Source organism: Hyperolius riggenbachi, chromosome 8 (genome assembly GCF_040937935.1).
Source record: "Hyperolius riggenbachi isolate aHypRig1 chromosome 8, aHypRig1.pri, whole genome shotgun sequence".
NCBI lineage: Eukaryota > Metazoa > Chordata > Amphibia > Anura > Hyperoliidae > Hyperolius > Hyperolius riggenbachi.
In genome coordinates this window covers 177353972-177371555 of record NC_090653.1, presented here as the reverse complement: position 1 = coordinate 177371555, position 17584 = coordinate 177353972, and the positions used below count along the sequence as shown (strand labels likewise).

The 17584-nt window shown below is 46.6% G+C and overlaps 1 protein-coding gene across 4 annotated transcripts in view; it reads left to right on the top strand.

Moving 5' to 3' along the window:
- LOC137527201 (uncharacterized) overlaps window positions 1–6689 on the top strand; it is a 111658-nt gene extending 104969 nt beyond the window's left edge. For all 4 annotated transcript variants that reach the window (XM_068247703.1, XM_068247700.1, XM_068247701.1 and 1 more), the window contains 2 exons: window positions 337–534; window positions 6480–6689. In XM_068247703.1, the coding sequence (XP_068103804.1) occupies window positions 337–534; window positions 6480–6649 (368 nt within the window). In that variant the 3' untranslated portion in view covers window positions 6650–6689. The remainder of the gene's footprint in view (window positions 1–336; window positions 535–6479) is intronic.
- Window positions 6690–17584: the final 10895 nt, after the last annotated feature.

Below are 17584 nucleotides of genomic sequence, written 5' to 3'. Positions count from 1 at the left end.
AAAATACACATTATTTTAACCTGCATGCAGCAAGTTACAATAATGCTGTCCGTTACAACGCAGAATAATGAACAGGTCCATACAATTGTATGGGCAATGAGTTGCCATGCAGAATTATTCTGCAATGCAATGGTAAAAAGTAGTGTAAAAAGAGCCTAAATGTTTTACAGAGTATTTAAAATACAAACATAAAAAATGTTACATTAAAAATGCAGTACCTGTATTTATCCGTTATCCTCTTCAGAGGTTGGCGTAACCTACAAATTATTTTCCAGCTATAACTGAAAAAGTACTTGTTTCATTTTTTTAGTTAGTATATTTTTTTTATTTGTAAAGGATCTAGTGATGGCGAGCTGCCTGATTATCCAGATGATTTTGAAGATGCTGAAAGCGACACTCTCGAAATGGTGGTAAATCATGCTCGATCAGCATTGGATTCGTCTTCTGATAATGCAACTTTCCAGGATAACCAGGAAGATCAGGATGGCCATACATTATCAGAAACACTCAAGACCCTCTGCCAGCAGTGTATAGGTATAAGAGTGTATCCTAGAACCTGACAACTAATGCAACCTGGAAAAGTGTGAGATAACAAGAAATAGGTTCACAATCTGTGGTGGTGGTGGTGGTGGTGCTGCTGCTGTCGCTCCTCCCCCCCCACCCCCCCTGCGCATACATTACCTGCTCCGCCGGCGCGACTCCCCAGGTCTCCGCTGTCTTCTCCGCTCTGGTCTGGTCTCCGGGTCCGGCAGGCTTCGCTTCTTCATGTCTGGGGGAAGTTTAAACAGTAGAGCGCCCTCTACTGTTTAAACTTCCTGCCGGGACAGGAAGAAGTGAAGCCTGCTGGATCCGGAGACCAGCGCGGAGACGGAGCAGCGGTGACCTGGGGGATACGCGCCGGCCGGATTAAGTAATGTATTGCAGCTGTATTGCGTCGGTCGTCGGGCGCTCGAACACCGCTAGCGACGCACTCCCTACCTGCGGGTGATCGACGGTAATTTCCCGCACGGAGCGATCGACAGGATAGATCAAAATTTAGCGGTAACGTTAACGATTTGACAGCAGATTTGATCCCAGTGATCGAATCTGTTGTCGATCGGCGGGGAATCGGCCTAGTGTATGGCCAGCTTAATATTTGTTTCCAGTACAGGAAGAGTTAACTGGAGTTAAGAAACTCCATGTAATAATCCGCTCAGCTGGCTGCACAGGCAGACAGCTGTTTGACCATTCCTCAAGTCTGTAGGCTGCAGGTCTCTGGAAGCTGTCTTTGCTTTGCAGGTTTCAGACCTGTTCTGCTGCTGAGGAATTTGCATATATTCATTATGCAAATCGCCTACCTGCCTCCTTTGAAGGCTGGCAGTATAAAAGCCATGTTCTCCCTCAATCCTTTGCTGGTCATGATGGTTTGTTAATACACTCCTGGAGTGTCAGCCTTGCTATTGTTGCTAAAGATTATCTTAGAGTAATTCCTGGGGACTGCACTAGGCAGCTTCTTAAGTGCTAGTCAGGTTGCTTTATCTGTTCTGTCTGTGTTGCCTCTCTGCTGTGATTGTCCTGTCGCCAGCGGTGGTCGATAGGAAATCGTTCTGTCTGTCTGGGGGTGCTAAACAGAGCAGCGGTTGCTACTGGTAGCCCCTTCTGTTCATCTGTCTTACTTGGATCGCACTAGCCTGTAGCGGCTGTGGATCCTTCTGATCTGCTTTCTTGGAGTATAGCTGGAGCAGCGGTTGCTACCGGCTATCTCATCTTTCTGTCTTGCTTGGATCACACTAGCCCCTAGCGGTAGCGGCTGTGGATCCTTCTGATCCGTGATCCTGTCCCTGAACCCGGATCGCACTCGCTCTGGCGGAAAAAGCAGTGGATCTTTCCTATCCTGTCCCTGAACCCGGATCGCACTCGCTCTGGCGGAAAAAGCAGTGGATCTTTCCTATCCTGTCCCTGAACCCGGATCGCACTCGCTCTGGCGGAAAGAGCAGTGGATCTTTCCTATCCTGTCCCTGAACCCGGATCGCACTCGCTCTGGCGGAAAGAGCAGTGGATCTTTCCTGTCCTGTCCCTGAGCACTCGCTCTGGCGGAAAGAGCACTGGATCTTTCCTATCCTGTCCCTGAACCCGGATCGCACTCGCTCTGGCGGAAAGAGCAGTGGATCTTTCCTGTCCTGTCCCTGAACCCGGATCGCACTCGCTCTGGCGGAAGAGCGATGGATCGTATCTCTCATATTCCTGTTTTCCGTCCGTCTGTCTTGTCTGATTCGAACGCTTGCTGTAGGCTCCGTGAGGTAACCGTTAAGCAAGCGCTCGCGTTCTCTTTTTCGTGTTTGTGTGTCGGTGGTTAGTTAGGGTGGCGTGCTTGTCTCTGTTGCACTTAACGTGCTGAGACCACGCCGAGAACGCATTTGCTGTTGCGAATGAGTGCGGTGTTCGCGTTTAGTTAGCATTTGTTATTTTCCTTATCTCCTCATTGTTGTTTGCTGTGCCTTTGCTACTCTCGTGCTCTGTCTTGCTTAAGTCTTGTGTCACCTCTGGCAATCACCTCTCTCGCAATTGCGTTCCTACTCTGTTTCTGCTGTTGTGTGTGCACCGTCGCGGGTTGGAGACTAGATTGCTGCACACACATACATTCTGTCCCTGTGCTCATTCTCATTCGCAATCGCTTCTCTTGCGATTGCGTTCTCACTCTTTTGTGTGTTCACTGTCGCAGGTTGGCGACGAGATTGGTGGACATGCATACATCCCTTCTCTGTGCTTATTCAGTCTTCTGTCGCTGTTAGCAATCGCCAACTCTTGCGCTTGCTTTCCCACCTCATCTTCACGGTTGTGTGTTCATCGTCACGGGTTGGCGACTAGATTGGTGGACACGCATACACCCTGTCGCTGTGCTCTCTCTGTTTAGGGGCTATCTTGCCCTGCATTGCTCCTCCTCGTACAATTCCTATCTGGCATCTGTGGCTGTGTAGAGGATCTGTTCCTCTGCACTCCACGGCTCCATCTGCCGGCAGGAATTCCCCTCTACAGGTGCATTGCACCCTTTGCTGGGTTTTCTCAGATTATACGCTTGTGGAGGATTTCCGCAGTGTCGGCGCGCATCCTGTGCGCTGACCACGGAGAGAATTCCACAATCGTTACACTCCAGTTGTTATCTATGCAAATAGCCATTGAGCTCTAGGACTTTGAAAGTTGCAGAGAGCTCTGACTTCTTATTAGGTTATCTTATCTGTATTGTGGTGTTTTTTGTTTTTTTGCAGAGAACAAAAGTCCTTCCTAAGCTTGTCCTAAGTCCTTCTCCAAGTTTGATGTCCCCAACTGTATCCCATTTATTTTGTATGGTGCTAGACCATTGGTACGACCAAAATGCATGACATTTTTCAACATTGAATTTCATCTGCCATGTATGTGCCCATTTAGCCATCCTATCCAGATCCTGTTTCAATATGACACTACCTTCCTGAGAGTTGATGATTCTGCACAATTTTGTATCATCTGCAAAAAATAGCAACATTGCTCACTACTGCATCTACTAGGTCATTAATAAATAAATTGAAGAGCACTGGACCCAGTCCAAACCCCTGTGGGACCCCACTGCTAACAGTCTCCCATTTTGAGTATGATCCATTGACCACAACTCTTTGTTTTCTGTCCATTAGCCAGTTCCCTATCCATGCACACAGACTCTTCCCCAGTCCTTGCATCCTCAACTTTTGCACCAGACTTTTGTGGGGAACACTGTCGAAGGCCTTTGCAAAGTCCAAGTATATCACATCTACAGCATTCCCAATATCCACATTAGCGTTCACTACATCATAATAGCTGAGCATGTTAGTCAAACAGGACCTGTCTTTAGTAAATCCATGTTGATGCTGAGAAATAAGATTATTTTCTACTATGAAGTCATGTATAGTATCTCTTAGTAACCCCTCAAATAGTTTGCATACAACTGATGTTAAGCTTACAGGTCTATAATTTCCTGGATCTGATTTTTTTCCCTTCTTAAATAATGGGAAAATGTGGGCTGTACACCAATCCACTGGGACTCTGCCAGTTGAAAGAGAGTCACAAAAGATAAGATAAAGGGGTTTATCTATAACTGAACTTAATTCCCTTAGGACCCGAGGATGCATGCCATCCGGGCCAGGTGCCTTGTCTATTTATAATTTATTTAGTCTTGCCTTCACTTCTTCCTGCGTTAAGTATTTAATATTACAGTTGGAAGATTGAGACTCTTCTGCATCTGTAATTTGCAACAGTGCGGTTTCCTTTGTGAAGACAGAAGCAAAGAAAGCATTTAATAACTCTGCCTTACCTTGGTCATCCACCAATGAGTTCCCACCCTCATCCTTTAGGAGTCCTATACAGTCAACCTTTCTTTTTTTAGAGTTGATGTACTTCTAAAACTTTTTTTGGGTTAGATTTTATATCCCTAGCGATTTGATTTTCAGCTTCGATCTTTGCCAGCCTAATTTCTTTTTTACAATTTTTATTGCACTCCTTATAATTACTTAGTGCAGCCTCGGTCCCCTCCTGTTTTAGGATCTTATAGGCATTCTTTTTCCTCTTCATTTTATCTCTAACCTTTCTATTCATCCATAGAGGACTTTTTTTATTCTTAGACATTTTGTTTCCATATGGGATATACATACTACAATATTGATTGAGAATAAGTTTAAAAGCTTGCCATTTCCCTTCAGTGTCCTCCCCTTGTAGTACATTATCCCAGTTCACCAACCTTAGTGCCTGCCTAACTTGTTTGAACTTTGCTTTTCTAAAATTCATAGTTTTAGTGGTCCCGCTGCCCCGTGGCCTATCAGTCACCAGATCAAACGTTATCATGTTGTGATCACTATTTCCCAAATGTTCTTGAACCTGCACATTTGATACATTATCTGGTCTATTAGAAATGATCAGATCCAGTAACGCATTCCCCCTAGTTGGTTCCGTTACCATTTGAGTCAAGTAATTGTCCTGCAGTGCTTTACCAGAATGGGTAGCCTCAATACTCCAGTCAATGTCTGGAAAGTTGAAGTCGCCCATAACTATGACCTCATTTTTACTTGCAGCTTTTTCAATCTGCTGTAGTAATCGCAGTTCTGCAGCTTCATTAATATGAGGTGGCCTGTAGCATACCCCATTAAGCAATTGGCAACTTTTATTTCCACCATTAATATTTACCCAAACGGACTCCACATCTTTGGAATCTTCCTCCATCTCTTCGTTGAGGACAACCGTAAAAGAATTCTTAACATTCTGTAAAGTATTCACCCGATGGCTGCGCACCCTGAACGCAGCTGAAGTGCCATGATGCTGCATACATGAGGAATACGGCAGCCTCCAGGGACACTCGCTTGGTGGCTGCCGACTGCAGCGAGATCCAGGCAGGCGGGTAGGGGTGAGTGACTTTGCACTCCCAGCTTATCCTACACTTAGGACCCGCCTCTGTACCATAGGGCCCCTGTAGGCAGGGGTTTACCATAAGGCACTTGTAGTAAACCTGGCCTTTCCCTCCCCAATAAACCTACACAGGTACTGTCTTCCCCAATAAACTCCACACCACCAACTCAGGCCACAGCCCCCCAAAAAGAAAAAAAAATATACCCACACAGAAATGTCTTCCCCCCCCCCCCCCCCATAAACTCACACCACCTCTACAAGTACAGATTCCCCCCCCCCCCCCCCCCCGAAATAAATCCACTCCACCAAAAAGCCATAGAACCCCCATAAACCCGCACCACCAACACACACAGATCCTTCCCTTCCCTCGCCAGACAAGCAGATAGCAGAAGGGAAAAAACTTTACACAAACTTCCATCGCTGGAGCTGCAGCAGCGTTGAGGTGCTAGCCTGCCAAGCCTGGGGAGAAGACAACTGCAGTGTAAGCTGCTCGGTCCATGCCTGCTCTCCTTGGGTGCCTCCCTTGTGATCGCAGAACAGGCGCTGTAGGGGGGCCGCAGGTGTACACAGCACTGCAGAGTGGGGATTCAAGGGGAGGCAGACAGTGCTATCATTCACTCAACCCCACCTGCTTGCCTGCTCCGGTCTCCCTGCAGTTGGCAGCCGCCCAGCGAGTGTCCCTGGTGGCCGCCGTATTCCTCATGTATGTAGCATCATGGCACTTCAGCTGGTGCACAGCCATCGGGGGAAGCGTATGTGTAAACTCGCGGCAGCACTTGCAATAATTATTCATGAATCATAATAATAATCACGAGTGCTGCCGCGAGTTTACATAAACACTTCCCCCGATGGCTGCGCACCCTGAACGCAGTTGAAATGCCATGATGCTGCATACATGAGGAATGCAGCGTCCGCCAGGGACACTCGCTGGGCGGCTGCCGACTGCAGGGAGACCCGAGCAGGCGCGCGGGCAGGGGTGAGTGCCTTTACTGTTTTCGTTTGATTTCTGCATATAAATGTTAAATGATGATTTTAAAATAAAACCTGTTTTGTGTAATTATACAGTCTACTTACTGTATCTTTTCTTTGTTTAGATGATGTTGGTCAGTCTATGTACAGTGAACTTTCCAGCCATTTCCTAAGGGGCTTGACACCAGCAGATCTTCAGCCTCAATTTGAATATAAGATGGATCAAGACAGACTTGAGACATGCTACATCATCTTCAGTATGGACCAGGATTCTTCTAAGGAGACATCAGAGTGATACAGTTGTCTAAATTTTAAATTTCACACTTCATTCAAAACTTGCAAGCTAATGTAATTACCATATTTGAAAGGGACCCTTTAGAAGATCCAAGTATATGAATCCACTACTATGCCATGAAAGAGAACTATTTACTCAAAATACTGTTCTTACCCTGTAAATGTTTTAATCTACTGAATCCATAGAGATGAAAATTGCTCTCCCAAGCTCCATTGACTCCCTCCTCACACCATCCTTTCTGGTAATGTGTAATTCAACATTTCATTATCTGTACAGTACTTTGCCTTTCTCAGACTTGTTTCTAGGGACTGTCCTGAACACACAGAGCATTAGTCTTATCTCTGCATATGGGAAAACAGACAGCATGACTCCTTAAAAATGAGGTGCTAAGGAGGGAGTTAGCAGAGAGGTTGAACAGAAGTTTCAATTTGACTAGATTAAGAAAAGGAAAAAAATTACATGGTAAGAAACAACAGTACTTTAAATAAATATTTCTCTTTCGGGATATAAAGAAACCAGTGTGTTTGTCTGGGATAATAGAGTATGCTTGTGCTGTCTCAGGAGCAGACAGGAAAACTGTGATTACAAAACTGTTGAGACTTTAACTGCAGATAACTGTTTTTTAAAGTGTATCAGAGGTATTCGTGTTTGTGTGTGTGTGTGGGGGGGGGGGGGGGCAGAGGCACGTTGTTCCCTGGTCCATGACCTGCATCTGTGTCCTCTATACACTTCTCTCTGCACCCCAACTCCCCCCCCCCCCCCCCCCCCGTTGTCACCCGCCCGAAGTTGCCAACATACAGCTTGTCCGCAATCTCAAGGGGGAGGGGCATCCTTTGCACGAGAGGCACTCCTGCAAAACGCTCACTGGAAGCCAGACGCCACTTTTCCAGCTCTCATTGGGCAGCTCTGCTACTCCGCCTCCCTGAACTCTGCTCTGTGATGAGACACAGAGCTTGCAGCATCGTGACCCCTGGGGTCACTGAAAAAAAAATGTAGCTGATATCTCGCCACAAGACTGTCAGAGAGGCAGGAATTGAGGCTACCTGATCCGGCTAGCCCACTGGATCAGGTAGAATTTTTTTTATTTGTTACAAAAATGCACACCCATGGGTTCCCTTTAACCACTATACGATTGGCATCAGTGTTCTCCCCAGGATTTTTTTCCAGCCGGGTGGCATGAAAAAGTAGCCGGGTGGGGTGCGAGGTGGGAATGCTGGACCAGTGCAACTCTACCTACAGCATAAGAAGAGGATGAGGAGGCGAGCTGATGACAGCCGGTTGCTTACCAAAACTAGTTAGATGATGCACCCGTCTAAAAGAGCCTGGCGAGAACACCGAATATGGGTGTTATAGTTGCTATTCATACTGGGGTGATTATTACATTAAATATGGGGGGGGGAGGGGGATAATTTCACGTTTCATACAGGGGTGTTGCATTTCATAGAGGGGGTGATTTTTGTTTATCATATGGTTGTGATTTGCTGCTCGGGTCAAGCGGTATTGCAGATAGTAAACAGGAGTCAGTATCATAGTAAATTATCTGCAATACCCCTCTACCCCAGCAGCAAATAACATCCATATGAAATAACATGCATGTGAACGCTGCAAGAATCACCCCCACACACTGTCTTTTCAAGGCACTTGCACATACCCTCAACACTGGATCTAGGTTCCATTTTTACTATTTTTGCAGCAGCAGCAACTTTTAACATACTTTGTCCAGCTAGTACAGCCAGGGCCGGATTTGTAATTTTTACTGCCCTAGGAAACTTTTCACAACTGATCTCTGGCAGATTAAATCACTGTGATTGAATCGGCCAGTTGCTAAAAATCAAGTAATGTATCACATCTTATGGGCAACCAAGCAGGCAGATGAGACAGACAGCATTCAGCAGCAGCCTCCATCCCCAGCAAGTCAGCTAATCCACATTGCAGCCATTGTTTGTTTTCACAGGTCCCCTATCTTGAAAGCTCCGTGTACTCAGCAGACTATGCACAATATCAGATAAGAAGTGAAGATTAGAAGATGTCTCACTCACACCAGAGGAAGGATGATTATCTACTCATGTGCAGTGCTCTGAACTTTTCCCGGCATCAGTGTGGCATGCTTCAGAGGATCTCGTGTTGCAGAGAAGCAGCCAGGAAACAGAGGGGGCGGGGCGTCAGAACTCCTTGCCGTGTACAGTATCTAGAGCTGAAGTGAAGAATCAGATTCATGCTGCCAGGGCACAGGAGAGACTCTGTGTGGATACGATCGCTAGGTGGAGGAGGGAGAGAGTGCAGCTTCAGGTTCTCTCCCAGCCGCCCTCAAGTAACTATGACAGGACTAGTTTCCCTGCACTCTGTAGTTGTAACTGGCGGCTGCCTCTGCTAGCTGAGCTGCCTGCAAGCTACCAGACACAGGCAACCAGCAAAGCGGGGCATAGAAGAGGCATTCAGTTATGGCGGTGATAGACAGTTACCCAGCCCTGCCCCTTACAACCCGCCCAGCCAATCACTATACAAGCAGGAGGTCACACAGGCAGATGAGCGCTCCTGCACTACAATGAATGTATAGCGAGAGCTGAGCACCGATTATAGCAGGCAATGGACCGCTCTGCCAGCGTGACATCAGCTGTAACAAGGTAGGCGGGCGGGATCTCAAACCAGCCGGGCGGCCCGCCCACTTAAAGAGCCCTGGGGAGAACACTGGGCATGAACGCAGAGAGTCCGCGTAACACCAATTGGCATCAACTTCTGGAGGCATGTTTTGCTGGGGATCGTGCACGTCCATGCACGCGCATCTCCGCTTGAATGACGCTCCACTCCGTCATCAGTCTCCCAACGGCGATCGCCGCTAGGAGATTGTTGACGTTGTAACTACCGTCTATTTACAATGTACAGCGCTGCAATCTACAGCAGCGCTGTAATAGGGACCGCCGTATCTCAGCTGTCCCCTCTGGAGGCTCAGGAGCGATCGGCTCTTATAGGCTGATGCCTTTGACAGCTAATCGCTGTCATTGGCTGGTGGGGGGAGGGGAGGGCTGGGTAAATAAATAAAGAAAAAATAGTAAATTTTATTCAAAAAAAATTAAATTAATAAAAAAAAAAAAACACACCTGCCTGCAGCAGCGATCAGAGCCCACCTACAGAAAGCTCTGCTGGCGGGCAGAAAAGGGGGGGGGGGGGTGGTATTTGTGTGCACGGCTCTGTGGCTCTGCAGCAAGCCATTAAAGCTTCAGATCCCTAATTTGCAAAAAAAAATACCTAGGGGGGATAAAGCCTGTGGTTTATTAAAAAAATTTAAATTAATAAAAATAAAAAAACACCTGCCTGCAGCAGCGATCAGAGCCCACCTACAGAAAGCTCTGCTGGAGGGCAGAAAGGGCAGAAAAGGGGGGGGGGGGGGTATTTGTGTGCAAGGATCTGTGGCTCTGCAGCAAGCCATTAAAGCTTCAGATCCCTAATTTGCAAAAAAATACTTAGGGGGGATAAAGCCTGTGGTCCTTAAGAGGTTAAAGGGGAACTGAAGAGAGAGGTATATGGAGGCTGTCATGTTTATTTCCTTTTAGACAATACCAGTTGCCTGGCAGCCGTGCTGATCCTCTGCCTCTAATACTATTAGCCATAGCCCCTGAACAAGCATGCAGCAGATCAGGTGTTTCAGTGGTTCAGACTTATAAGTCTGATCTGACAAGACTAGCTGCATGCTTGTTTCTGGTTTTAATCAGATACTACTGCAGAGAAATAGACCAGCAGGGCTGCCAGGCAACTGGTATTGATTAAAAGGAAATAAACATGACAGCCTCCATATACCTCTCTCTTCAGTTCCCCTTTAAAGAAGCAGGCTCCAAGGTTGTCATTGGCATTCTTGGTAAATTGCAGATTACCCAGCAAGCTCATGGGGAACCAAATTTCCTAGGATAGCTGTAAAGGACCATACATACGCTTTATTACTTTAAATGCTTTATACAACTGAATTTTTTACTTAAAGCACACGATTATTCAGGTTTGAGTGAGCATTTGATGTGTCCAACAGTGCATCTTTGCTGAGTATGCAAATCATCCATTTGGTGTTTTTTATAGCTAAACACACCTTCAGAACTGCTGCAATGCAATGATGTGTCAGCTTGTTAATATTACAGAGCCAAACTAATCCAACATGCATGAATACAGACTGTTTTGGACTGGTTGATCCTCATCAGTGCATGGCATGAATTAATATGGCTCTGTGGGATAGGAAGTGAAACACCCAGAGTTACAGATTGCCCAGCCAGCTTGGTAAATTAAGGGGCCCATACACTGGTCGTTTTCAGCCATTGATTGATTCTATAGAATCGATTGATCGGAAATTGATCCCATTAAATCAGCAAATCGATCGATTTGTAGCCGATTTCGATCAATTTGATCTATCTGACGGGATGGAAAATCTAGGTCGAGCTGCTGCTGGCAGCCTTGCATCTAATGGTGCAATAATGCATTTAGACCGATTTACAATAGATTTCATTCTGAAATGTATTGGAAATCTGTTCCTAGTGTGTGGCACACATCAGATAGATTCCTGTCAGATTCAAGTTGACAGGCATCTGACAGAAATCTATCTGATGGTTGAATCTGCTGCAAATCTATAAATGTATGGCCACCTTTAATCACAGGCCTGGAGAAAGGTTGATAAGGTAAATGTTAGATATTTACCTAGGAAGAGGGAAGCATCCGGTTGTTCAGAGGCTTCCTGTTTCCTCCCTGCCCCCATACTGCACGCCTGCGCAATAAACTGAAGGTGCTCGTTGACGAGCGGCTTAGTGCATCATTGCAGGTGTAGTTGTACTCTTGTAGGTGCAGTATGGCCGTGCTTGTGCAGGAAGAGGAGCGTGGATGCAAACTTTCAGAGGGTCATGGGCAGTGGTGCTGGTCTTGAGGAGGCCATGCAAAGCCTCTGGATGAGCCAAAGGCTTTCCTCTTTTTAGGCAAATATCTTAATTTTTGTAAATGCCTCAGGTTTGCTTTAACTGTCATTTGTGGAACAAACCACCTCAATTTCACTGAAGTCAAGCTGCAAATAGCTGCCTATAGAATGCTTATGAACGGCAGGCAATTTTCACCCTGTTTGTTCAGGATCATTTATATGAAAGATCCACTGTGCATTAGCTTTGGAATAGGGGTCATGGTCAACAGTGCTGCAAATTTTGCTGGCCAAGGGCATGATCTCACCCTATTGTAAACAACAATATTATGTCCTTGGAATAAAGTGTGTGCAATGTAGTGTACTGCACAAGTGTGTATTTAATGTTCTGTGTCTGCATGATGCAGTATGGAGTGATTTGTTTTCTGTATTTCAGGACTGTATGTATGTAATGCTGGGAATACACGGTACGTTTGTGCCGCGCGATTGAGCCATTTAGATGGCTCGATTGATACTTTCCGACATGTCCGATCACCCGCCCGATCGATTCTGCGCTCGATACTGCATGTGGACAATGGAAAAAGATAAGGAAAACGAGCAGAAGATAGAATTGCCCGCGGAATCGAGTGGGGAATCGATCGTGCGGCAGAATTGAGCCGCACAAATGTACCATGTATTCCCAGCATAAGAGTCTGTGGATGGGAATCTGGATGGATCCCCTGATGGTGCGATCAGGCAACCTGATTAGGCAGCTCTTGGAATCCACTGTATACAAATATAGAAAAAGAAGAGTGCTCTAAGACCAATATGAGCAATAAATAATTGTCCTGTCCAGGACAGGTCTCACCTGAATTCAAACGGCCGTCAGTGGGATACAGCCTGTATGCGCTTGTGTCAGGGATCAGGTTCTGGGGATGGCCACAGGGTGAGTGCCTTTGGGAGGTGCAGCCAGCATCGATGTCTGGATGGCGTCCTCGCGTCCTAGATGGTGGATGTGCGACAACAGCACTTGCTCCACAGCAGGACTTCCAGCTCTTTCCCAAGCCAGGGCAGCAACACGAAAACGGAGTCCGAGTGACAAGGTGCCGCTGCCCGCTGAGTGCATAGAAACAGTGTTGCACGGTTGCTGGGCAACACTGCGGTGGCTGTAAAGAGGTGGCAAGATACGTGGATGGTATAAGGGTATTTATTGGGCTTAAAGACAATGGCCTCAATACACTAAAGGGTGCTAAGTGTTAGTACGCCAGTAAAAATGCACTTAGGACGTGAAAACTGCCGCTTCACACGCTAATATGCGTGCAAGCGTTTGCGCGCACAAAGGTTAGCGCTACACGCGAAATGTCGCACCATTTGCGTGCATAATAGCCTGAAAAGCTACTTTACACACGAACGGTGCAAAGTTTTGCGCGCACCACTGCGACAGTTTGGGCGCACCAACTTAACGCGCGATCAGTAACCGCTTTGGATGTGTAAACTACTTAGCACCCTAGTTTGCACGTCCTAAGCTTTTAGGCGTGCTAACTAGGTTAGCACCCTTTTGTGAATCAAGCCCCATGCGTATGTCCGGGAAACACGTTTTTAATCCCAGTAAATACCGGACATCGATACTGACTGCACCTCCCAAAGGCACTCACTGTGTGGATCTCACCAGAGCCTAGTCCTTGGCTTTTAAAAGGACACAAGCACATACAGGCTGTATCTCACTGACAGCCCTTTGAATTCAGATGAGACCTGTCATGGACAGGGCAATTATTTATTGCACATATTGGTCTTAGAGCGCTCTTCTTTTTCTATATTCGTATGTATGTAAAACACGGTGTGTACATTGTTGAATAGTGTACTTTTTTTCTTCTTGTCATTTTACTAGCTGTTATATCTCTGGAATGCTGTTGTTTGCATCCTACCCAAAAAAATTTTGTTGTTTTTTAAATTGAAGAACACTTGAAATGAGGGATATGGAAGCTGCCATATTTATCTCTTTTTAAACAATACCAGTTGCCTAGTAGTACTGTTGATTGTTCATTCATCAGTAGTATCTGAATCACACAACTGAAACAAACATGCGGCTAATCCAGTCAGAGTTCAGTCAGAGCACCTAATCTACATGCTTATTCCAGGGTCTATGACTAAAGGTATCAGAGGCAGAGGATTATCAAGACAGCCAAGCAATGTGCATTATTTAAAAGGAAATAAATGTCAGCCTCCATATCCATATATGGATTTCTTATCCTAGAAAAAAACCTCAGTACATTGCTACTTCCAAAATAACAGGTGCAGATTCTTGACAGTTCTTTACAGCCTGTAGCTATCAAATACAGAAGTACCAGTGCCCTCCACAACAGTCAAAACAACAACTCTTCATCTTTGCGGCCGCGGTCCCCTTCTTGTACAAGTGCAGATGCACTGTGCAGGCGCCAGTGAGTTTGCACCTGCATAGTAGCATGGAGCCACTCATGCACAGAGAAGAAAGCTGTGCACGAGCGACTCCGTGCTAATGCACAGGCGTGAGCCGTCATTTGGGCCTGCACAGTGTGGCAGTACTCGTACATTGAGCAGCATGGCCACAAGCAATATTTGTCATTAAAGGAAAATATTGTGAAAAGGGTCCCAGCTCAGGAACAGAGGGGGATAGGGAGACCAGGGAAGCCTCTGACCATCCAGAGACTTTATCCCTTACTGAAATAAGTATCTAACTTTTTTATTCTGATTACTTCAATAAAGTGCATGTTTTAAGGTACAGATTTGCTATACAAAATTTATAGCATTACAGTTGAATCCCTTTAGAGTAAACTCCAAGGGTCCTGGCAAAATAATTTACTATTTCAGAAGTTTACCATATCAAGTTTCGTCATACATTGTATATTCATGCAGGTGCATGGTCAAGATCTGGAGTCTAAGCATATAATAGCCAGAGGTTACTATAATGATATTCTATTGTATTATCAGCTGTTCAGCAGCAGGGCCGGGCCGAGGCATAGGCTGGAGAGGCTCCAGCCCAGTGTTGCCAATCGTCAGTAAATTTACGGATTGTCCGTAAAAAAACATTAAAATTTTGGTGCCCGTGATTTCCGTAATTACTTTTGATGTGTCCGTAAAAATCTAGCAGAGCAGATCCATTCACTTGCCGGGGGCGGGTTGTTGCAGAGTTAATTCAGCCCCTCGGCTCGCTGTGGCAGCCAGTAGCAGCCATTTGTGCCTCACATATCCCCTCCCCTCTTTTCCCCGCCCAGCTCCGCCCCCGCCCCAGTCAGTCAGCATCAGCAATCTAGCCCGGGAAAGGAATGTGTGCGTGGCGCGGATTATTTCAGTGACAGTGACTGATAACTGAGAGTCAGAGCCTCTGTCTTCTCTGACAGTGGTGCTGGCTGGGGAGGGCAGCGAGCAGCCTGAGGACTCCAAGAGCCAGCGAGCGGGGAGACGGAGATCTGTGATCATCACAAGAGGAGTGGTGAGGAAACCCTGGCTTGTGGGAAAAAAAAAAAAGTTTTAACTGTTTCTGCTGCTCCAGGGGCCAGAGGAGTTCAGGAAGCGTTAATGGCTGCTCTGGTCTACGTGTATTGGTACTGTCACTGTGAGGCATTCCACATACACAGCACACACATACACAGCCTGTGCAGGCTTTATTACGTCACTGTGCTCTATCAGTAAGAGGGCCATATGAGGCATCTGAAGTTAAATGTGGTGCAATAGCTCTGTAGCTCATACATTATAAGAGCCACAGTCACAGCAGACGTGTTGTGCCAAAAACAGTGATCAGCAGCTCTTGTGACTTGCCCTGTCTGTTATCAGAACCTCCACACATCCCTGACATGATGCATAAAGCTGCTGGGCTGGAAATGGCTTATAGATATTCAGACAAGAAATACAGATCTATCACAGCAGCACGGAAGGGGGTACTGTCTCCCCCTCACCCCCTCCTTCCCTTAGGGCTCCCCCTCCTTCGCCCTCTCCCCTCTAGAACTAAGTCTTGTGTGGCGTTCGGCAGCGGGCGGAACTTACCTCCATCTCGTTCCAAGCGCCGGAAGTTCTGGTGCAGCTGCTCTGGTCTAGACCAGACTAGCGGCAAATGCAGAGACACAATCCCACGCCTGCAACGAGATGGAGGTAAGTTCCGCCCGCTACCAACTGCTGCACAACACTTAGTTCTGGAGGGGAGAGCGAGGGAGGGGGAGCCCTAAGGTGAGGGAAGGAGGGGGAAGATGTCCCCCCTTCCCCACCGCTCTGCCCATGATCGCTCCCTCTTCTCTGCGCTGCTCCCCACCTGCTGGGAGACACCTAACTACCTGTTCTGGGGACATCTCTACCCCTGGCTACCTGTTCTGGGGACATCTCTACCCCTGGCTACTTGTTCTGGGGACATCTCTGCCCCTGGCTACCTGTTCTGGGGACATCTCTACCCCTGGCTACCTGTTCTGGGGACATCTCTACCCCTGGCTACCTGTTCTGGGGACATCACTACCTCTGGCTACCTGTTCTGGGGACATCTCTACCCCTGGCTACCTGTTCTGGGGACATCTCTACCCCTGGCTACTTGTTCTGGGGACATCTCTGCCCCTGGCTACCTGTTCTGGGGACATCTCTACCCCTGGCTACCTGTTCTGGGGACATCTCTACCCCTGGCTACCTGTTCTGGGGACATCACTACCTCTGGCTACCTGTTCTGGGGACATCTCTGCCCCTGGCTACCTGTTCTGGGGACATCTCTACCCCTGGCTACTTGTTCTGGGGACATCTCTGCCCCTGGCTACCTGTTCTGGAGACATCTCTACCCCTGGCTACCTGTTGTGGGGACATCTCTACCCCTGGCTACCTGTTCTGGGGACATCTCTACCCCTGGCTACCTGTTCTGGGGACATCTATACCCCTGGCCACCTATTCTGGGGACATCTATAGACCTGGCTACTTATTTTTGGGGAACCACTGCTGCCAGATTAAGTGTATTTTGGGGAACTGCTGCCAGATTATGTGTATGTTGGAGGAATTGCTGCTGCCAGATTACATCTATTTTTAGAGAACCACTGCCATATTCTCTGTATTTTGGAAGAACCTCTGCCAGATTACGTGTATTTTTGGTAAAATGCTGTAAGATTACATGTATTTTGGGAGCTGATGGCAGAGCTCAAACTTCCTCGGCAGACCTTTTTACAGCACCACTAAAATCATGTATATTTGGCCCCACCCATGACCACGCCCACATTTCGGTGCATGGCCACGCCTATTTTTCGGCGCGCCGCGGGGTGTTTTGTCAGTAAAAAAAAGTATTTTGTCAGTAAATTTTTAGGTATTTGTCAGTAAAAAATAACGGGAAAGGTTGGCAACACTGCTCCAGCCTCAGGGTGCAGTGTAAGAGGGGGCGCAGAATTCATTCAGCTGTCATTCCTAATTGTGTTTGAAGCAGAAAGAAATAAGAAAAGGGGATACATGGCAGTGACTGCAAGCCAGATAACTAGAGATTAAGGTGTTGGGGAGGTTGTGGGCCCTTTGGCGCCTCTTAGTCCAATAACAATCAGTGTGTGACAGGTGGGGTGGCAGGGATGGAGGGGCACACTTTGGTGTCTCAGCCTTGGGTGCTGGAGGACCTTGTCCCGGCTCTGTTCAGCAGTAGCAAAAAAATAAAAAAAAACCCTCATAATCCTAATATGGGTGATACATCAGTTGATATATCAATTCATAAATAATTATATCCATAAAATTCTGTATAAAGTAAACAGAAGCGCCAAAAGAATAAAATAAACTAAAATGTTTAAAATATTCTTGGAAGGCAGTGGTGGACTTACCTCCTAAAAGAAGAAACAAAACTGTCAATTTCAAACGATATACATTTTTTAATATACTCCCCCCAAAAAGTGTTGCAATGTGTTTTGCAGGTATAACCCGCTTCATCAGGCAATAAATAGGGGAATAAAACTTTAAATCAGAGACAAAAAGGCTACATCAGATTCATATACTGTACAGTACTAATCATTATAATGGTAATAAGCATCAACTGTGTCTATGTAATAATGGTCAGAGTAAACACACTGTATTGACAGTGCATATTTATCATAATAAAT